At 43.6% G+C, this 23074-nt stretch overlaps 2 protein-coding genes across 2 annotated transcripts; one reads left to right on the top strand and one right to left on the bottom strand.

The window, feature by feature from the left end:
• The first annotated feature begins 3412 nt into the window (after window positions 1–3412).
• Window positions 3413–16159, top strand: LOC308219166 (cis-aconitate decarboxylase-like). The gene is made up of 5 exons (XM_080613768.1): window positions 3413–3505; window positions 9121–9282; window positions 10351–10440; window positions 13887–14092; window positions 14931–16159. Exons 2-5 carry the CDS (start codon window positions 9205–9207, stop codon window positions 15880–15882), a joined length of 1326 nt encoding a protein of 441 aa, XP_080469894.1. The 5' UTR covers window positions 3413–3505; window positions 9121–9204; the 3' UTR covers window positions 15883–16159.
• Window positions 16160–17703: 1544 nt separating this feature from the next.
• On the bottom strand, window positions 17704–23074 carry LOC308219364 (glutamine amidotransferase-like class 1 domain-containing protein 3, mitochondrial). Its single transcript, XM_080614203.1, has 4 exons — window positions 22896–23074; window positions 21516–21687; window positions 19454–19658; window positions 17704–17990 (listed from the first exon to the last, which is right to left on the bottom strand). The coding sequence occupies exons 1-4, from the start codon at window positions 23001–23003 to the stop codon at window positions 17798–17800; spliced, it is 678 nt and encodes a 225-aa protein (XP_080470329.1). The 5' UTR covers window positions 23004–23074; the 3' UTR covers window positions 17704–17797.

The raw sequence follows: 23074 nt of genomic DNA, 5'->3' as shown, positions 1-23074 counted from the left end.
GCGGATAGCTGTCCCCTAGATGCTGTCACTCCTGCCTACAAATATGTAGGTGAGGATGGGTTTTAAACGGCAAGCGGAAACCTGGGGAGGGATGTGAAATAAAGATGCGCCTTTTGTTGTACATTAAACAGGCTCAGACGTATTTTTGGTCTCACTTTCTGGTCTGCTTACCGCAGCCGAGCAATAGCACTGAGCTGGTGCTGTGTGGTGCTGTTACCTGTATTCTGCTGCAGCTCTTCTGGAAATTGGGTTGCTTCCAGCAAGACCTCACAAAGGCTCAGCAATGTGGGTTTTTGGTTTACACACAGGACTGTAACGATGTAATGAATATACAGCTTTGAAAGCATGAATGAGTGGAGTTTAGGCAGAAGCCTTGTGGGTTCTGATGCTGTTGAGGATCAATGGTACCCCTCACACATCAGACACCTTTTGTCTATCCTAACCTCAGACTGTGTGCTAGGGAGTGCCTTCATTTTGCCAGGAAAACCAGAGTTTCTTTGGAAAATGAACCTACCTTCTTTGATCCGTTCCCAGATTCATGAATTTGTAGTATGCGGGTTCTGCAGGGGAAACAACAGTGCTTACACTGGAAATGGCATATGAAAGAAAGCGAAGTCTCTAGCAAAATGCATTCAGCTATATATTGAGAGGTTGGGAGTCTGTGCAGGATGATGGATAGAGATTCTTGAACAGCAAAGTGCTGAGATAGGGAAGGTCTCTGCTTGAGGGCAGACTGCTGTGTGCTGGACAGTGTTTGTTTCAGTCTTGTTTTTTGTTACAGTGTGATGACTTCTGTAGATGTTCAAACCCAAACTAGCTATTCAAACCCACAACCTTTGGCTGCAGCGAGGGTTTGTTTTCCCCTTTCTCTCTGTTCTTTCATCCTGGTGCTTTCAAGAGCAGAGATGGACAAGGTACTTTTATAATTGGAAATCGTATTGAAGAGTCTTCTTCATTGTATCAGGAAAATGTTTGGTTTTCACTAAACAAAAGAAAATACTCCAGGAAATGAGAAAAATGTAGGAATCCTGTCAACTCCAGAAGCTGATTTTCCAGAATCACAGAATGGCTTGGGTTGGAATAGACCCTAACGCTCATCTAGTTCCAGTCCCCTTGCCATTGACAGGGACACCTCCCACCAGACCAGATTGCTCAAAGCCTTGTCCAACCTGACCGTGAACACTGCCAGGGACATGGCATCCAAAACTTCTCTGAGCAACCTGTTCCAGTATAATCTTTATAGCCAGTCTCAATCTTTCCTCTAAGCCTGCCAATGGACAAAGATGCAGATCAGTTCTGTGGGTTTATAAAGGGCACTCTGACGTGTGTCTGGCTAATAAAGAGACAGCTGCTGGTTCAGACATAGCTAACAGTAGCTTTTTAGCTCAAGTATATTTATTAGTTTATTTTCTGTGTTAAAATATGTTTCACAATGTAACTTAGGAAACTTTTGTTGCACAGTACTCCATTTTTTTCTTCTCATACAACCTAAGGGGTGCAATGAAGTGAGATATGAAAATGCTACTGAAATGAAAAACATCAATAGCTTGGCCATCTTAGCCACTTGACCCAACACTTTCAGCAACCACAGCAGTGCCTGAATAGAGACTTAATGGTCCAAACTGCAAACACATGCTGAGCCAGGGCTAAGAACCAGTTCATACTGTATTTCTAGTTTGGCTAATGAGCGGTTATGGCACCTTCATTATGTCATTTCACTTCCTTCCATCCTGGTTTAGTGGAAAGGATAAATTATGCTTCTCTTATTTCATAAAGTACTTCCAAGGTTACACATCAAAATCTCAAAAAAAATAAAAAAAAAATAAAAAAAAAAAAAGAATGACAGCTGTATTCCACACAAACACATAACCTTTTCAAACACATGAAAAAAGCTGGCGTCTTGTACTACACTCAAGCTAGAAAACACATGAATAATAGCACACTTTATTTTATAAAGAAAATAACAGAGCTTTAAAGCAGAAACAAATAACATGAGATTAAAATGAAATACTGGAATATAGGTACTAGAATCCTATAGAATCATGGTAGAATCATGGAATCATTGAGTACCAGGTTGGAAGGGGCCTCAAGGATCATCTGGTCCAACCTTTCTTGGCAAAAGCACAGTCTAGACAATACAGATCATGTATACATGCATTAAATTAATGTATAGTGCTGACTGACATGGATTTCAAACATAAGCAGTATAGAATCAGGCAGCAATGAAGTGAGATAGAGAAAAGTGGCTGAAATTAAAGATTTCAATAGCTGTGCTATCTTACAGGTTTTTGAACACTTCTAGTACCTCCAGCACTACAGAGACTGGTATTCAGCAGCCTATCATGCATGTTTATGTAGGATGCAGGGTTTTCTACCTCCAATTTTGTTTGGAGATAGGCTAACATAGTGCTGACTAGAGAACTGATTGTTCTTTAGGGGCTTATATGCAATGAATGAACAGGGTATTTCTCTGCCTCCTGGTAGTCAGAAGTTCACAGCACAGTTATTATTTACCCAGTGAACAGCATACTCCAGCTCTTTCACTGTGGATGCTAACTGCCAAACTTATCCTCCTGGGCTCTGATGCTAGCACAGACGGTTTTGAACTTTACAGAGCTGGAAAGATCCCTTTGCTGCAGGGATGCGGCTTGCAAAGCTGTATGTAGTTGCTGTTTCTCTTAGCCAGAGTTCCTCTGATAGATAATTCTTGCTATGTTGTAAAAATGAGAGAATAAACCTCTATATAATGCCCATAATGTAAGCTGTTACAACCTAAGTGTTCTGGAGTGGGTGACTGGTGTATGAACTTAGCTTGGAGCCCTGAAAAGCTTCAGACGAGGCTTCTGGGCAGCCAGAAGAGGCTCAGGGCAGCTGTGTTTATCACAGCAAACGCTTTTCTGCCACTTGGTGAGGCCTCAACTCATCGTCCTGGGTCCAGATCCAGGTCATCCCTCTCGGGGCATTCCGCTTGTAAGAATGGGCATTTCATGTGTGTTTTAAAGTGGCCCCAAAGCAATGCTTGAAACAACACCCCGTGCTGCCAACAAGTGCTTTAGATAAATTAAAAGAATGCATAATTGTCTCCAGAAAACCGAAATCGTGGCTCATCAAGTGACGTTTTTAAAGGCAGATTCACCACACGGCAGGTTTCCTTCAGAAAGAGCTTAAAAGCTCCCCGCGGTTGGTCGGGACACCGCGTACAGCGTGAACTCGCCCTTCCTGCCTCACGCCCTCCAGCCCGGGGGCTCCCCGGCCACCACCGCCTCTCCGGGCACTGTGGGCGGGCTCGGGGGCGGCTTCACTCTTTCCCTTCCGCCCGGCCGTCTCAGCCCCGCCGCCTCCCGCGCCGGGCCGCAGCACCGGAGCCCGCAGGCCGCGCCGCCATGGGCGCCGCTCGACATTACCGGTTGCTGCTGCTGCTTCTGCTGCTGGCGGCGGCGGTTTGGGGTCTGTGTTTCTCGGCGAGATCCCGCTCCCCGCAGCGGCGGTGGCCGGTGCCTTACAGGTGGGTGAGTACACGCGGACGGGGCCCAGGGGCCAGAGCGGGAAGAGGCACGGCTCCGCGACTGCCCGCACCTAACCGCCCCCCGCCGCAGCCTCCTTCAGGGCCCGTCAGCTTTCCGCTGGTTTTCTTCGCTTATTTAATTTTTAGACTAAAATGGCCATGAATAGTTTCCCCTTTTTAATCGCGGGGGTGTTTGTCATATGTGCAATATTGGGTGTATTTAGCTCGCAAGGGAGTGGGTGTCCCATCCCTGTGAGCTCTCCATCAGCAGTGGACTGCCCTTGCTTTAAAGATGATCCTTTAATTCCCATTCTAGTGAAGAGTTACGATGAGGAAGTCAGGCTTCTTCTGTTTCGACCCCTACGAATTCTCCTGTGGATGTACAGGACTTTGTATAGATGCCTCTTACCCCTACAGTGATAATCATATTGCTTTCCTTTCACTCCTAAGTCTACAGTGTCCATCTGACTCTGAGGTCTTCAGACCACATTTTGGAAACTGGTCTCCCAAGTAACTTAATTATTTGCATTTACAGTTTCACTTCTTTTTTTTTTTTTTTTTTAAGAAGTCACTTTCTCATATCTCTGTCCAGTCCTTAAATAGTACTGATGCTCCTATTGCAATACATGGGACAATCCATCCTGCAATCAAGGTTACGTAAGGAAGTGATCATGTATCTGAGATCAGCTAGCAGCGTGTGACCACACATCACACTGCAAGGCACATCACAAGTTCTGGCTCCAATCTGAATTAACTTTGGAGTCTTGACATGGGATTAAAGGCAGCTACGCACTTATTACTTCCAGTAATAGTGTTTCAAAGTGCTTGAGGTGGACGTAAGACATTGTAAACTGTAAGCTCTTGTATGGACATTGTTTTGAGGAATAATGAAGGCTGAGGACGCAGTCCTACAGGCTGACACTACGCTGTGCCTTCTAGAAATAAACAGGGTTATGGGCCATTTTTGCTCAGTTCTGACTGTGGGCTTTCCAGCATAATGCCAGCTGTATTAGAGCAGTCATTGAAATAGTAAATTAATCAGGAATTGCATTACTGCATAGTTTTCTCATGCTTTTCAGGCATTCAGATGTATTCACTGTTCCGTCCATTGGAGTTGTCAGGGGAAATGATAAGGGTCCCACGTCGCTTCTTATGTGGGGAAATTCTCCTTAACTGGCTGTGAGGCAGTTGTGTCTCCTTTGTGCCATACAAAAGCACAGAGGGATCAAGGAGATATTAAAACTTTCACTTCAGTCTCACTTGAGGAAGAAATGAGAAACAGAATGAGACTATAACAGATACCCCAAAGGTAAAGGAAGCAAATGACTGAAAGAGGACTGAATTTAGGGTTTGAATATGCAATTTTCTGGTGGTCAAACACTGCCACAAGTTTCCCAAAGAGGCTGTGGAGTCTCCATCTTTGAAGATATCCAAAACCCAACAGGACACAGTGCTGGACAACCTGCTCTGGGTAGCTCTCCTAGAGTACGCAGTTTGGACCAAATGATCTTTTCCAACCTCAGCCACTCTGATTCCGTGGTTCTGTGATTTAGATATTTTCTTCCATTTTCTGGAGGGAAGAACAAAAGTGAAAGTTAAGAAGATGTTTCCCTTTTTCAGACTAATAGCTCTAACTTCTACTAGCCTTTCTAACCGTTGCCAAACTTGTCCTGTTAGCTGGGCTGGATTTTATCAGCACCAAAGGTAATCCTTCAGCACATCCAGGCCACTTGTGAGGTTTTCCTTAGTGTGGAAATGAGGGGACAAGGAAGACGCATTGATGAACATTCTGATTCTTTCTCCCCATGGGGTCAGGATTTGGCCAAAATGCACATCTCACCCAGGAACTAGTAAATGCTGCTTGGATATTGTATGTAGATGCAGGTTATGCACACATGAGTGAAGAAATACTCATATAAAATATGTGGTATACTCAAAAAGAAAAGTGTGTGGGAAGCGGTTTAGCCACGCCATGCTGAACAGCTGCTCATAGTGAAGGTTTTTAAATAGAGCTTACAACATAATGCAGATTAGCCCATACAAAAGTGTGTATGTGTTTGTAGGGCTGGGGTTTGGGACTCCTGGGCCTCAACCTCTTTGGCTAAATCTGAGAAAAGTCACATCACTGCTTCTATCATTTAAGGCACTCTTAAGCTTACCCAGTGCAATTTTCAGCATCAAGTTAGGCACCTGAAGATGACATCCATAAGCAGAGCTGGCTCAAGGCATAGGCAAAATAGGCAAATGTCTGGGTTCGCGCTTGCTCATAAACAGCTGATGCCCTCTCATCTCTTTTTACCTGCACATGCCCTCTCAGAATTTCACGGAATACTGCTAGCCCTACTTCTGTTTCCCTCCACGTGTGCTGCTAGATTTAATTTTGCATTTCTGAGGCAAGAAACTCAGTTTTGCCTGGCTGCTGAGAATCCCTGAGCTGGCTCTGGAAACAGGCTGGACCAGCTCAGAAAAGGGTCTGCTCAGCATCAGCACTGGCACAAGGAGGATGAAGAGGACTATGTGTCCAGGGAGAGGATGCAGCCTAAAACAGGACCTGTTAGTATTAATAAAAGCCATTTGAATCAATGTTTGACTTCACCCATAGACCTATTGTCCTGGGTTCAGCAGTAGCAGTCATTTTTTCTCCTTCTTAGTAGCTGCTGCAGCACTGTGTTTTTGACTTTTGGCCTGGGAACGGAGCTGATAACACCGATGTTTAGACTGACCAAGGACTTTGTGAGTCTCATGCTCTGCCAGGGAGGAGGAGAAGCCGGGAGGAAGCAGGGACAGGACATCTGACCCAAACTAGCCAAAGAGGTATTCCATACCACAGCACGTCATGCCCAGGATGTAGAACGGAGAGTTCCCGGAAGGGCTGGATCACGGCAGGGTGGGGGTGAGGTACCGGTCGGTGAGCGGTTGTATTCTCTTGCTTGTTATTTCCTTTATCATTATTATTATTGGTGGTAGCAGTAGTGGTTTGTGTTATACCTTAGTTATTAAACTGTTCTTATCTCAACCCGTGGGAGTTGCATTCTTTTGATTCTCCTCCCCGTTCCTCCAGGAGTGGGGGGAAGAAAGGTCGGGGGGGAAGTGGACTGCGTGGTTCTAATTTACGGCCTGGGCTTAAACCACGACACCTCTGCAGGTCTCTACCCTGGAAGCACTCAGGGATTAGATACAGCTTTACTAAATTATTTGAGGCTAGGCTGAGTAAAGGGCTGAGGTTCCTACAGTAAGTTTTAGGCAATGTTTTAGCATGGAAGTGCAAGACTGCAATCCTGAGAAGACTTGATGCTTTGTTCCCTAATCCAGGAGGTTCCCAAACTTCAAACATACATTACTTTTTCACTTCAGAATTACTCAGTGGCCCCTACTCCTGCTCCTCTGGGGTCTGCTCCCTTCCTGATGGGATGGGCAGGGATTTCTGATTCACTATCTTGTGGTAACCTGGGATTCCCCCAGGTGCCTAAACTGGTGGTGGGAGAATTGCCTCGTTCTTCAAAGAAAGCGTCCTCGACTGAGATGCAGAAAACCTGCTAGTAGAAATTATGGTCTCACATAGTGATTCATGCTGTTAAAACACTATTAAATACCAAGAACCACGGAATAATAGAATCATAGAATAGTCTGGGTTGGAAGAGACCTTCAAATGTCATCTAGTCCAATCCCCACGAGCTGCCTTAATACAGCTTATGTTCTGAAGTTCTTATGCCACACATTTCCCATGTCTGAATTCTACATATTATAGAAGAGACATATAGTGAAGGAAGAAAAAAACAAAACAACAGATTGTTTAAGTTAAAACAGCTTCTGCCATCCTGTAGTCTAGTACTGGGCTGATTGCTCACTAAACCAATAGAGTTATCCATGGACTACTGTGGTTGCCCAAGGTTAGCCTGACACACCTGATGACCTCTTCTTTGCATACTAACAAATGTAAGACACTCAATATACTGGTTTCTATCTGGCAATAAAATATCACATATATCCGTTTACACAACATGTGAATGTGACTGGCAAAGTCCTATAGCACATGTCCCAGTAGTTTATGCTACAGTTAGAGGAAAGTTGAAAGAAAGAAGAAAAAGGAACATTTCCAGGCAGAGGAGGAAATGGGCAGGGCATGATGAGCAAGAAAAAAGGCCCAATATTTCTTTCCCCACCCCAGACTTACCCATATAAATAGTGAGAGAATTATTTCGCCTGCTCACTGGCTGCCGCTCATTTGCTCCATCTCCCTGGAACCTTGCACCATCCCTCCGTGATGTGGGCAAAGGTACTGTCTTGTCTCTTTGCATTGTAAGATGCACTTTTCTGTTTAAGCTTTTGTATCCTCACTCTCTATCTTTTAGGGAACCACACTGTAGGATATGTGGTTCACCTCCTTTAAATGACTTGTGTTCCTCAAGATAGTCTTAATGCTCTAGTACAAAGCTGAGTGAGAACTTGCCTGAAATAATGGGTACAATTCTGTCACCATTGCTATAGAATAGAAATCAAATGTGAACAACGCATTGAAAAGCTACTAGCATAGTTAGGAGTGAGTGTGCGTTATAAAGGAGAAAGCAGCACTGTTTGGTTTGTTTACTTTAGCAAAATGAAGGCTAAGAGGAAATACCACCTTGTGTGGATATGTGCAGGGGAGTAGAAGGCGGCAAACGATGAAGGGAAGGATACAATTTCCAAAAGGGACAACAGCTATATTCAGTAATACCAATATGAAGAAAAGCAAGTGTGTGTGTAGGCTGGTTGTAAATAATATAAACCTCTATATGGGGATGTTTCTAATGGTCAGAAAAGGGAAGTTCTAGATTAATTTCTAATAGATGTATTAATGGCAGCTAACAGCTCCAGCCAAGAAGCAGGCTGAACTTGCATAATGGGTTCAATAGGAAAGCAAAGGAAAAAGAAATTAGAAATATAATTCCCAGATCAGCAGGAGCCAGGAACAAGGAGCCTCTGCTTTCAAAAAGGTGAGATCTTGTCTTGGAGGAAAGTTGGGACCCCAGCTGAGTACGAATTCAGTGAGAGCTGGGAGCTAGGAGCAGCGGGTGCAAGATAGAGATGCCCGTCCTACTGAGCTCCAAGCTCAGCAAGATTTGGGAAAGTAATTCTGCTACTCAGGGAGACTAAATCTTTCCTCCTTGTGTGGCAGTGCCTGCACGGGATTGAAATGCTACTTTCCCACTGATTGCAATAGCAAGGCGCTATAGAAAGCCAGGTGGGTTTTGCTTCTATTTGTTTTATGTATGTTTGTATGTGTATAGAGGTGGAGATGAAGATATCTTGCAAAGTTGCATCACCTGCAGTGCTTACCCTCAACGACTCAAGTCAAGGAGGAAAGAGCAGAAATACAGAACAGACACTGATGAAAGTATAAATAAAATATAAATAACACTGTAGCATTTCTGGGAATAAAAAGAGGAAGAATTCAAACCTTAGTTTTGCTGATGCAATACATGGAAGCATGGGCAGGGCAACAGAAATGGCTGGTATGCTAAGTAGTAGTCTGAAACTGAAAGAAAGAGGAAAAAAAAGGAAGAAAAAAAAGTGTTTTCTTTAAATGAAGAGAAATATCTTCTTCTTTTTCTTTGGTTTTTTTTTTTCCCTCCCAGACAATAACAGGAAATTTTGCCAATGTTATTCACGGTTTGAATGCAAACCACTTGACGGACCAAGTCATTCAGAGAAGCAAGCGAATGATTCTCGATACTCTTGGAGTGGGGCTTCTGGGTACCAACACTGAGGTCTGCCACAAAGTGACACAATACAGTAAGGTAAGATGCCTGGCATTCATAGCATGCCCTAAAGTTCAGCTTTAAGGACAGTAAGGGAAAATTTGGGCTGTAAGGGGAAACTTCCTCATGGTGAAATTCTTTGGGGAATGGAAACAGAGACACAGGGTTCTTCACACAGGGAAACTTCATTGCTTGAGATATTTAACTCTGGATGAGCAAAAGTCTCTGTAACAGACTGTACGTTAAGATAACCCCCTGCAAGCACAGATAATTAAGATCTGTTGCTTTATTTCACCTGTGAGATTTTCTTAAAAACATCAGCAAAGTAAATATCGCTTATCATCAATTTTCAAAAATAAGAGACTGTAAATGGGACGGGCAGCTAAAAGTGTGTTACTTCCCAAAATATAATTGTTGTCTGGAGCACATTGGTCATGTTTCTCCCGCAGTCCTGCTTTCCCTAAACTAGAGCAGTACTTGACCCTGAGGAGAAGCCTTTCCAACAGAGGAGCACATGAGGAGGAGTTTAACCTACTGTTTTACTGATCAGGCTTGCCCAGTTGGACTCGTGCTCCAGAGCTCTGTGAGTGCATTTACACAGAGATTGCCCCTTCCCAAACCATGGGGGTTTTGTTCTATTTAATTCTGTAAAATCTTTTTATTGGCTACAAAGATCTGCACAGCAAAAGGAAAGGAGCTTGGGGCTACTTGCTCCAGGAGGCTGTATATCATTTACTCAGGGTCTTACGAAAAGTAGAAAACCAGAACCTTTAGCTGGAGATCTTCCCCAACAAGATGATGACAGTATTGAGATGACTGCAGATGGGCTGTGGGAAGGGATACCAATGGCCAGAGGTTGTGTGAAGGTATTGAGTGGCCAGGTGCATGGTGTTGGTCTGGCACCTGAGGTCTGTTCGGGTGGAAAGGGACATAAACCAACAGGAAAGTGTGTTTCTTTTCATACTTTCTAAAGAACAATATTTTTCTCATGAAAGGGAACAGTTGGGTCCCGAGAGGGTACAGCCTGATCTGGGTTACATCAGAGATACAGCACACATTTATCCTTGGGTTCAGGATTTTGAATTAATTTATGTCAATTTCTTTCAGATCTACAGCTCAGATATATGCAGTACCATCTGGGGCCACTTGGATTTCCGACTGCCTCCTCTGTATGCAGTGTTCGTGAATGGAGTGGCTGTAAGGGATGCTCTCTTGTTTGCTCCTAAATCACAGTAATTGATGCCATTCTTGCTCTAGAGAGAACAGAAAGCTCCTAAAATGTTGGTTTACTTTATTCCTCTGCCTGAAGCCTGCTACAAAACTTTTCTAGACCATTCTCCTAATGTGCTTCAACTTTCTCCCAATGAGGCTGAGATCAAGGTACAATACGTATCTGACCCAGCTCAACAGCATCCCTTCCCTTTAATGTGGGACTCGAGGGTGTTTTCAAAGGTCAGAACTCTACAGCTTGTTACAACCTTGCTACACCTGCATTATAAAGAGATACTCTTAGCTCTGGCTGATTTCACTGGGATCCAAATTTCATGCCAGCTGGCAAAGTAGTGTTGCAGAAAAACACAAATACAGACAGATGCACATGCACATACACCCATAAAATATCACAAGGCAATTTAATCTTTGGTTATGCAGTTTGCAAAAGCCAATCATATAGTTTGGACACGTGCACTGTCATTAAAGCAGTAACTGTTTCCCCATACATTTGTCTAAACTCAGATTAAGGCTGAAACCATTTGAAACTGAAATATGCACAAGAGGTGGGATAGACAAATTTGGCAATTATGCAAAACTAGGGAAGGTGATCAACCAAGGAAATGGTAATATTAAACCTATCTGAATTAGCGTAACAACAAGATCAGAGGTTCAGTTTGAAACCTCATTTCCAATGTAGAAAAAATTACCTTGGAAAAGAGATCTGGAGCCTAATCTAATCTATCTAGCAGCCCAAATCTGGCTTTTAGCATGTGTATGATCATTTCAGTTTACATCTCAGTCACAGGTTGATTCTGAGTGCTCATCGAAGATGCCAGGAACACAGCTTACCGGGTATTGGGCACAACTTTCCCTACCCAGCACTGCAGGGCATCTTTCCAGCTGGCATCTAAGTTTTTCAAGGTAGAAACCATGTTTTCTTACGCCTGTTCAGACACACAGTCCTCAGAAGTGCATATTCCCTGTATTATGGAGCATGACCTGAGCACTGGGGAGCCTGACCACCTTCCCAGTTGCTCTGAAGTAAGACATGGGTGAACAGGCGTGAAAGTTCAGCTTTTGAGACATTATTATGTTATTAGAAGTGCTGCCCTGATGTTCTCAAGTCCTTGGGGAGTCTCAAAATCTTGGGTGGAGGTGTGGGGACCCGTCAAGCAGTACATTGCAACACTGACTGCACTGCAAGGAGTAGTCTCCTACTGTGCTGGGAATACCCAAAATCTGTGGGCTGTGGGCATGGGAGAGACGAGGCACCTCTCTGGGTACTTTCAAGGACTAAACAGCTTATCCCAGTTTTAAGACCAACATTCTCCTAGTCCTAGCAACGCCAGGGAGTCTGATTCCTCATGTGACAGGTCAATGGGCTGAGAATTCAGGCTAAAGACACGTGTACATTTGCAGGCTTGTACCTGTTGCCTGTGGAGGGTTGCACTGAAGAAGCTGTTCTGATGGTATAACTTAAGAGTTAGCAGTATGGACTAGACCGCTACAGCTTTAATGGTGTGAGCCCTAATGGCGGCATCAGTTGCAGCACTGGGGAAGTAGTTTCAACACATTTATATACTGTTTTGGGGGAAGCGAAAATTCACCATTCATATGATCCATCATCTTTACCAAGTCTTGGGAAACGGGAGAGGTGCCTGAGGACTGGAGGAAAGCAAATGTCACTCCAGTCTTCAAAAAGGGCAAGAAGGAGGACCCGGGTAACTATAGACTGGTCAGCCTCACCTCCATCCCTGGAAAAGTGATGGAACACCTTATCCTTGATGTCATCTTAAGGCATGTCAAGGATAAGAGGGTTATGAGAGGCAGTCAACATGGCTTTACCAAGGGGAAGTCATGCTTGACCAACCTCATAGCCTTTTATGAGGAAATAACATTTTGGATGGATGATGGCAGAGCGGTGGATGTGGTCTACCTTGACTTCAGCAAAGCATTTGACACAGTCTCCCACAGCATCCTCATAGCTAAATTGAGGAAGTGTGGCCTGGATGATCAGGTAGTGAGGTGGACTGCGAACTGGCTGAAGGAGAGAAGCCAGAGAGTTGTAGTCTATGGGGCGGAGTCCAGTTGGAGGCCTGTATCTAGTGGAGTGCCTCAAGGGTCAGTATTGGGACCAGTATTATTTAATATATTTATCAATGATTTAGATGAGGGAATTGAGTGTACTGTCAGCAAGTTTGCTGATGACACTAAGCTGGGAGGAGTGGCTGACACGCCAGAAGGCTGTGCTGCCATCCAGCGAGACCTGGACAGGCTGGAGAGTTGGGCAGGGAGAAACTTGATGAAATATAACAAGGGAAAGTGTAGAGTCCTGCATCTGGGCAGGAACAACCCCAGGTTCCAGTATAGGTTAGGGAACGACCTGTTAGAGAGCAGTGTAGGGGAGACGGACCTGGGGGTCCTAGTGGACAGCAGGATGACCATGAGCCAGCACTGTGCCCTTGTGGCCAAGAAGGCCAATGGCATCCTGGGGTGTATTAGAAGGGGGGTGGTCAGTAGGTCGAGAGAGGTCCTCCTTCCCCTCTACTCTGCCCTGGTGAGACCGCATCTGGAATATTGTGTCCAGTTCTGGGCCCCTCAGTTCAAGAAGGACAGGGACCTGCTGGAGAGAGTCCAGCGCAGGGCAACTAAGATGATTAAGGGAGTGGAGCATCTCCCTTATGAGGAAAGGCTGAGGGAGCTGGGTCTCTATAGTTTGGAGAAGAGGAGACTGCGGGGGGACCTTATTAGTGTACATAAATATATAAAGGGGGAGTGTCACAAGGATGGAGCCAGGCTCTTCTCAATGGCAAACAATGATAAGACAAGGGGTAATGGGTACAAACTGGAACACAAGAGGTTCCACTTAAACTTGAGAAGAAACTTCTTCTCAGTGAGGGTGACAGAACACTGGAACAGGCTGCCCAGGGAGGTTGTGGAGTCTCCTTCTCTGGAGACATTCAAAACCCGCCTGGACACATTCCTGTGTAACCTTATCTAGGTGTTCCTGCTCTGGCAGGGGGATTGGACTAGATGATCTTTTGAGGTCCCTTCCAATCTCTAACATACTGTGATACTGTGATACTGTGTGATGGACCTAGAACTGCTGCTTTAATTATACCAGTCTAATTAAAGCAGCAAAAGCCTATTGTAGGAAAGATGAATCATTGTCATATTGGTTTTAGACTGCTACAACTTGAATTAGAATTACATTCCTTTGAGGCAAGATTTGTATTGCATTGCCACTTCTCATGGAGCCACGCTGGGAGTAAAGGTCTTTGAAAGAAGGACTTCTGAAGTTTTGCTTTCTAAGGAAAATTTAGTTCTTCCGTCCTTTTTTACACCGATTTCAGTAGTTTCATTTGACTGAGCCAATCTTGCCAACTCAGAGTTTATTTCTGATGACATGTCAAGGCTTTTCTTTCCATTAGGTGCACTCAATGGATTTTGACGACACATGGCATCCTGCCACACACCCATCTGGGGCTGTGCTTCCTGCTGTGATTGCACTCTCAGAGGCCTTTCCTCAGAAGAAAAAAATCTCAGGTCTTGATCTGCTCCTAGCTTTCAATGTGGGAATCGAAGTGCAAGGTCGGCTGCTGCGCTTCTCCAGCGAAGCCAGGAATATCCCAAAAAGGTACATAGAAATGCTTCAAGTAGGAAGTTGAGTGGAATGGGTTTGTTTTCTCAGTGTTCATACACTTAATTAAATGCCAGTTAAAATACAGATGGCATAGTCATTCATATTTTCTATGTTGCTTGTCTGGAAAGTTAAGAAAGGTTCATCTTACACATAAATACACTTACATGACTCCTTATGGCTTAGCTAATAGATTTCTTTATGAAAGCATTAAGCAGTTTACAAGAAGGAGGTAATGATCTCCCTATCTATTAAAAACAGCAGCAAAAGAGCAATGATTAGCAGCAGAGATTTCAGGCTCTCATGAATACGTACGATCATGCCTCAACTGCAAACAGTGCCTTGCTCTCAGCAGAGGGGAGCCACCAGAGCTGGGTCCAGAGCAGAGCCCAGGAAGATGGGGTGTGCTTAGGGAAAAGCCTTGAAACATGGGATGGACTAGATGTCTTCTTGCTATTTTCTGTGTGTTCCTTCTCTCAGTTTTACAAAACTAGTTCAGAATGACAAAACTTGCCTCCCCCAATATATATAATTTATAGAAGACTATAAACTGTGATGCTTTTGCCATTATTCTGCTTGGCGTACCTTGAATTATGAGCAGTTCTGAAGTTTTAATTGCTTTCTGAGGAAGACCCATTGGAAGTAGTACCATTCCCGTTTAACTTATTCCTGCGGAAAAGCAACAACTTTTTCCACTAGAGCCACACATGAATTTTGAGTGTATGTTTCTTTATGGCTCAATCTGTCTTCCACAGCAGTGCTAGGAAATTGGAACTTTTGTATAGTTCAGATGACTTTTTGAAATATGGTAATGAAGATATATTTGTTTTCTCAGGTTTCACCCACCTACTGTGGTTGGTACAATGGGGAGTGCAGCAGCTTGTGCTAAACTGCTAGCTCTTGACCAACTGCAATGTAAAAACACCTTGGCTATTGCTGCCTCCTATGCAGGTGCCCCACTGGCTAATGCAGCAACCCAAACAAAGCCCCTCCATGTTGGCAATGCTGCCAAGCATGGACTGGAAGCAGCTTGCTTAGCATCACAAGGCCTTCAAGGAAACAAGCAGATCTTGGATATGGACTCAGGGATAGGTGCCTTTTATACAGATTACAGCCCACAGACTCTGCCAACCTTGCAGTCCTATCCGTGGCTGTTGGACCAGCAAGACGTCGCCATCAAACGCTTTCCTGCTCACCTTGGAACACACTGGGTGGCTGATGCAGCATCTTCTGTTAGGAGGAAGCTTGTGGAGAGCAACAACTTGCTCCCCCTTGATAAAATTGAGAAAGTCATTCTCAGAGTCCCAGAGGTCAAATACGTGAACAGAGCCAGCCCTACCTCAGAGCATGAAGCTCGACACTCCTTCCAGTTTGTTGCGTGTTCTGCTTTGCTGGACGGCAGCATGTCAGTCCAGTCCTTCACCAGTGAGAACATTCACCGGCCGGCCTTGCGGGAGCTCCTCTGCAGAACACAGCTGGAGCACCCTCCTGATAACACACCTAGCTTTGAGAGTCTTTACTGCAAAGTGAGCGTCATGCTTCAGGATGGCAACCTGATCAGCGACCGCTGCGATACGTTCTATGGGCACTGGAGGAAACCCCTGAAAAAGGAGGACTTGGAGAAAAAATTTCAGTCCAATGTCTCCAGCATCCTGCCTGCAGAAGCCACAGAAGGCATCATAGAGACCGTGTACAATCTGGAGAAAGTAGAGGACTGCTCTGTGTTAAGTACATTTTTATCAGGACAGTCAGCTAGAGCTCTTCTGGAGAAGCTGCGCTTCCTTTGAACGCTTGAGCCAACAGCAAGACTGTTCACAAAGCAAACACAAAATTCAGGACAAACTCTCATTTAGTGACTCAAGCACTTTTGAACAGGACTCCTGTAACCCAAGAGCCACACTCAGTCAAATACCATGGGTTTTGACTAAGTAACTTAGTGATTATGGGCACAGCTCAGGCTGAATAGAAGATCCTCTGCTGGCACGATTGGTGGCACTTCCATTATCTTTATACCTCTAGAGGCAGAGCACTGCTTGTGCACGATACAAAAAATGTCCTTGCTCTGCTGCCAAAAGTGTCTGTATATTCTGCTTCTGCTAAGTAAATCCATAAAGGAATTTCTGGAGTATAGAAATGCTGTGTCCGTGAGAAACATCCCTGAGAAAGACAGAGAATAAAAGCCTTCATATATTTATTTCTGTAGATTTTGCTCTAAAACCTCCTTGAAAAAGCCACCAGTTATGTCTGAACTTTGATGTTTGTGCTAAAATAAACACGGCACACACAGAAAGTAGTAGCATTCAGTGCTCTGCAACATGTCAGGAATCACGGGTAAAGGTTAGTGCCCTCCCTGACCACACCAGCTGCTGAGCAAGAGGCACAACTCAATGCTCCCCAGCACAAAGGCATTATTTCCTAGTCCCATCTTTTGGCTGCTCTGTGGTACAGGTTTGCTCCTGCTGTGTTCCCACTCCAGGCCCTTGATCAACAAGACAGGATTAGCACTAGTGGCGATGAAGGTTTAGATTACTTCGGGCACTGCAAAGCATGGACTGCAGTACATTTGTTGTGAGTAGTGAAAGAGATCTGCAAGCATCATACCACTTCTTATGCTGAGACAATTAAGTGTCCACAGTGACTCTCAGCTTACCTTGATAACAAATTCTGGGAATTTCTAGTTCCTCTAGGAGTACAAAACCTTGCCATATTGTGCTTATTAGAGGGGCTGGCCACTTTTGTTCACATTTGTGAGATCAAAGCACGTGTTCTAGCATACGTAAAGTGTACCTTCCTTAGGGCAATAAACTATGTATAAAAAAAATCATAAAGTAATCTCATTTTACCAACTAAACCTCAAGTAATTTCATATATTAGAGCAAAACTTGTGTGTTTTCCTCAAACAATGTATTAAGTTGTACTTAAACCTCTGACTCTTGGTTTATAAAGTTAAGTCCATTAGGTATACATGCTTAAAGACTTGCATACTTTTTCCCTGCCTTACTCACCTATACTGAAGGCATACAGACTCATTTAGAGCTATTTCAACAGTAATTATAGCTCGGTAACACCAAATACGAATTACTGATAATCACACCACTGGGCAAAGAGGGTTCCTACATTATCATAGAATCACAGGATGGTTTGGGTCGGAAGGGACCTTAAAGCTCATCTAGTTCCAAATCCCCTGCCACAGGCAGGGACACCTTCCACTAGACCAGGTTGCTCAAAGCGTTGTCCAACCTGGCCTTGAACACTGAAAGGGATAGAGCAGGCACTTCTCTTGGCAACCTCTTCCAGTGTCTCAGCACTCTCACAGTGAAGAACTTCGTAACATCTAATCTAAATCTACTCCCTTTCAGTTTAAAGCCATTTCCTTTTGTCCTGTCACTACATGTCCTTGCAAAAAGTCCCTCTCCGAAAAGGACTGTCTCATCACAACTGAACACATTCAGATTCATGAGAAAAAAAAAATGCTGACACCCACACACACACAACCTTCAACACATTTTCTATTTTAAAAAAGAAATAAATAGGATAAAATTAGCAATAACCCTGTGATGTACAGATTTTAAAACTAAACCAAACAAGAAACCAAGAACTGTGAAGTTTAGTAGTTGCATTATTTTATTACTATATTCAAAGGAAGCTAAATGCTTATTCTCAGTTAAACTGATTTCCTTGTAGAAGTCTGTACGATTCCAGTCATGCAAGTTTCAGGACTTCTTGTACCATTGTTCCAATTCCATCAAAGATTTCATGCAGAGGAGCCTTGCACATGAAAGCACAGGTAGTAACTATTTTATTGGCTTTGTCCACATGGGATTCATTTACATTTTTGCAAATGTGCTTACATCCAAGCTCCACTATAGCCGATGCCGTTTCAGCACCAGGAAATCTGTAAATAAAAAGACTGTCATTAACTTGAAGAGATAATACAGGCATAAAGTTCTACCAGCATAACTTGAACGAGAGAATTACAATAATATTAAAGTGACTCTTGCTGATGACAAGGGAATCAGACTGCTACTGCTAGGTCCTTCCAGCCCTTATGGCAAAACAGATTATCTGACAGCTTTGAAAACAAGGTAAAAAATGCAGAGCCACAGATTGGCAGAAGGCGTAATTCTGGTTTTAACAATCTTTCAGTAAGTTTACAAGATGATACCAAGTGATCATAACTGATCCTCAAAAGTTTGAGAGATGCCAGCTGAACTTGCAGACGCTTTAGACCTTTTCCAACACCTCCATGTAAAGTCTTTTGCTGGGATTCTGCAGAATTTTGTTAGGGTTTTTTTTTCCCTAAGGATAAGGAAGGAGCAGAGGCAAACCCTCAGTATCACTGCTGAGATGAAATTCCATTCAGAAGTTTTACTGGAGTTGACAGTTCCTGAAGCAGCACACGCTTCTGCCAGGTCCTGTTCTCAACTGCCTCCCCTAAACTGGCACCAAACCACTACTGACTGAAAAGCTAAAAATTCCTGAACAGACAAAAGCCCACAGACGCAATTTAAACAGCCACTCCAATTATCACAGGGTACCAAGTTTCTGAATGCCAGCTGGCCACATGCCTGTTCTTCATTCCCACATTTGCGATATGAATCATGGCCTTCAAAGGCACTGGGTAAGCACATTCTGTACCTCACTCAGTATGAGCTAAAATCCATCACTCAGTAACCATGAATATAATGCGGAAAAAATTACTTGATATCCTTGGTCATCTGCATGTTTGCAGAGCTATGATTCCATAAAAGTAGCTTTGTTCTGTCACTTTTAGGACTGACAGATGCTACATCCACTGACTCATTAGTGCCCACACTCCACAACAAGGCCAGAGCAGGAACTTATATTACCTTCAGTGGCTCACAGAGTGACAGCTTATGCAAGAGGTAAGGCTACTTAGAGTCACCAAACTACTAATTGTAGTGTGCCTGTGGATGCTGGTATCAGAACACTGGAGGTATGTAAAAGACACGTAGATGTGGCGCTTAGGGACATGTTTTAGTGGTGGACTTGGCAGTTCTGAGTTAATGGTTGGACTCAGTGACCTTAAAGGTCTTTTCCAACAGAAATGATTCTGTGATATCACAGACCAATGTATTTCTGAATTTAGGAACAAACTGTCCCAACATTGTCGTGCACAAAGTCACCTGACCTCACAGATTCAGTCTGTCTCCCCTGAGAGCTCTGCTCATTATACAAGAACTATTATGCAAGTGAAAATTATAAATAAGTGAAAAATGTCACTCAGAAGTTACCCAGGGATTACTGACATCAGAGACCTCAGACCTCTGCACAGAAGACTGGCCATTTCCCAATTTGAATTCCCATGTAAATTATCTCTATCCATTTCCTTCTTACCTTCCATCTACATCTTTATCTTGACCAACTGTAACCTCACAACCAGGAAAGACTTTAGCTGCCAGAACCGGCGATATGCAGCACAAACCAATGGGCTTTTTAGCACTGTGGAAAGCCTGGAGTGTGGAGTTCACGTGCTCATTGACAGTACAGTTCTTGCCATCTACAGCCCAGGAACACAGGTTCTTTGCTACACCAAAACCACCTAAAAAAAAAAGGAAAACAAACAAAAAGCTCAAATATATGATACTGCTAAAAGTCATTCAATTCAATACCAGACAGAAGTTCTTTTTTTTTTTTTTTACAACATAATCTTGGCATACATAGGACTGCTAAGTTACTACACTGAAAGCTTTCAGCACCTGAAACATGATGGGTTTACAATGTTAAAAGTTCAACTGCACTTTTTTATACCACGTATGTTACACAGGCCAGAAAGCTTAACCTTGAGCAACAAACAGGAAGGCTCACCTTCGATGCTAATCATTGGAAAAGCTGCACCATCTGATATGCATCCCTCAATAAGCAAGAGAGGGATAAGAAAAAAGACCAGTGACAGTCAGAAGTCGAAGAATATAAGTCACACGAATAATGCAAACAGTGATTTGACGCTCTACAGTAATTCACTCTCAAGTTTTAGTTGAATACTTAAGCTTTTTTACTCCTTTAGTATTATTTTTGGACTTAAAAGAATGGGTTAACACAATAAAACCCAAATGAATATTACATAAAAAGGAAATTATAACATATGATATTCTGAGACACATCACTTGTGAATGGTAACATAATTTCCTATTAAAAATAATGCAGGATTTGTCTTTCTAGAAATTAGTTATAATAACTACATATATATAACAATAAACTTGCATTTAATCTTCATTTAATTGTACAAGCAGATTGTATTTTACAGCACCTTCACTGGCCAGATCAGAATAATCAGAGAAGGCTATTAATAAGAGTAGCCATCCACTGTATTTGAGTCCTTAAGGGATCAGCTTTTCTACAGTAAACAAAAAGAAATTTCCACAAGTATTTCAATGGACAACATCAAGTAGCTTTGCATTTTTAATATTTTTCTTTTCACTCTTTGCTCACTTTCAAGTGCTATCAGGAATCTCTGAGGTAAGATTTTAATTTTCAAACTGCATATAGAGTTTATTTCCCTGTAACAGTTATTATAGCAACCCTTCTGAGTCTGGGTTATAACAGCATGAAATTAACGTGGAAAACACTCGCTAGCCTCCACTCCCTGATCAGCAATGATGTCACCTGTACACTTCAGCACCGCCTTATACACACGTTGCCTTGTACACACGCTCCCTCTGCTGGTTTTACAACAGAAGACACTGTCACAACTCCAAAATTGATGCTTAAGCACAATCATGAAGGCAATATTTAACAGTACTATAAATATTCTGGAAAGTGATCTTCAGAAAATCATAATTTCCTCGTGACACTTTGGTTTCTGCATTTCTAAAGTGATTACAATTGCCTCTGTCTGAAAGGCAATTCTGTGGCCTATAAATAAAAAATTACCCATAAATATGTTTAGTGTAACTTGATCAGTAGCAGACCAGATACATAATTAAAACAAAATGTACTCACATCTGACAGGAAACATAATCTATTTGGAAACCTGCTACTTTGCCAACAATTTCAGAGGTCCTAAAATCAAGGCATTGCTATGTGCTGTCAAGTTCTGGCCCTACTTTTGTTCTTGTCCGCAAGCAGGTATTCAAGTTTTCACTATCTTTAGAAAGAAGGAACAGTGTGATGTATAACTTAACACCAAAAGAACAGTCTGGCACTTTAAATTATTGAACTATGAATTAAGAAATAAACTGAGATGACTTACCAGCCCGTAAGGGCTTGCTAAAACATTTTCTCATCCTTGAAAGAAAATAAGTTTAAAAAAAAAAAAAAAAAGAACATCCTCCCCACATACCTCTCAAATCAACGAGTATAACATATTCTCTAAATGGATCTAAAGATAGAAAACTAACAGAGGAATTTCAATTTGCAATTGAAAAATCACCAATAACTTTCTTTTAAAAGCACCTACCAGGGAAAATGACTGCATCAAATTCATTAGCATTCAGTTCAGCCAGATCTTGAATGTTTCCTCTTGCCAACCTGGCACTTTCTACTAACACATTTCTCTTCTCTTCTGTTGGACTTCCTTTCAGGTGATTGACTACATCCCTTTGCTCAATATTGGGGGCAAATATCTTCACCTATAATAGAGAGATAAAGCAATTTTGTGAATGTAAACAGACTTCCTACATATTGGTCAAAATAAACAAGAGAAGTGGATTCCACAGGATGATCTATGGCATTAAATAACTAAAGCAATAGGTGGCATATTAGGACAGGTAAACCTGTCCATCTTCCCCATCCTATTCCTGCAGCTTTTTGACAGGACTGCATTCTGACATCAACATTAAGCTTTACTGATTTTGCCATGGCCTGCTTTCCCATTGCAGATAACCCCAAGGACAAGCAGATCATCACAATTTATATCAGCAGCCTGTACTGCAGGGCCTATTTTCACATATCTGTTTTTCAAAACAGAAGTCTTGCTTTGCAGACTTCTCAGCGCTCACCACTCCACTTAATTTTAGAGAGGATAATTTTGTGCTAAATATGAGGGTGCTGTTCTTACCATCAAACACCTGAGTGCAGCTATAAGCAGAGAGAAAGTGACCACCTTCCACTGTCTGAAGCCACAGACAGGACCAGAGCACACCACCACATCACTTTGAGCAGCCTGGTTCAGTGGAAGGTGTCCCTGCCCGTGGCAGAGGGGTTGGAACTACATGATGTTTAAGATCCCTTCCAACACAAACCATTCTACGATTCTATGATCTTGGCCCAGGCTCCTCTGATTCCTTGAAAAAGTAATTGTTAATGAAAAAGCCCAGAAACAGGTAACAAAAGGCATGCAGGTGAACACAAGCAAAGGTGAGCCCCTGACCTCTGCAAAAACAATCGGAAAGCACATCAAGCATTTTAACTGGGCCCCATCTCCAGGACCCCACAGACAAAGGAGCAGGGAAAAGCCTCTTGCCACCCGCCACACCCGGGCCTGCCTGGGGCTGCTGCTCCTGTCAGAGGGGCATTTACGGCTTTGCGGAGGGGCTCAATAAAGAAAAGGGAGAGGGCAAGACAGTAAGAGAGATTACTGTTGAAAAGGCATTGCCGTGTGCTGTGGCGCGGAAAAGAAAAACCGTGAAGCCGGGGAGGCTCGATCCCACAAACAGGAGCCACGGCATGGCGTGCCCCGCTCCGCGGCACAGGGTAGACAGTGGGCGAAGGCGGGGGTCCCTCGGTTGCTGATGGGCACAAAGAGACGGCGGAGCCATACCCCACCCCAGACAGACTGCCACGCACAGCTCCACACAGGCCCGCGGGGTCCCGGGGAGCGGGACCCGCCGCCCCCTACCTCTGCGCCGCCGCGGCTGAGATGCACCAGTGCCGCCGAGGCCTCGTGAATCTCGCTGCCATCGAAGACGCCACAGCCGGCGAGAACCAGCGCTACCCGCTTGCCCATAGCGGCCAGGCACCGGCAGAGGCTGTCCAAGCTGGCGAACCGGGGCCTCGCAACACCCTCCCTCTTCCACG

This window comes from Psittacula echo (genome assembly GCF_963264785.1).
Source record: "Psittacula echo genome assembly, chromosome: 3".
Taxonomy (NCBI): domain Eukaryota; kingdom Metazoa; phylum Chordata; class Aves; order Psittaciformes; family Psittacidae; genus Psittacula; species Psittacula echo.
Note: the sequence above shows the minus strand (reverse complement) of the source record. Positions and strands in the feature narration are given on the sequence as shown.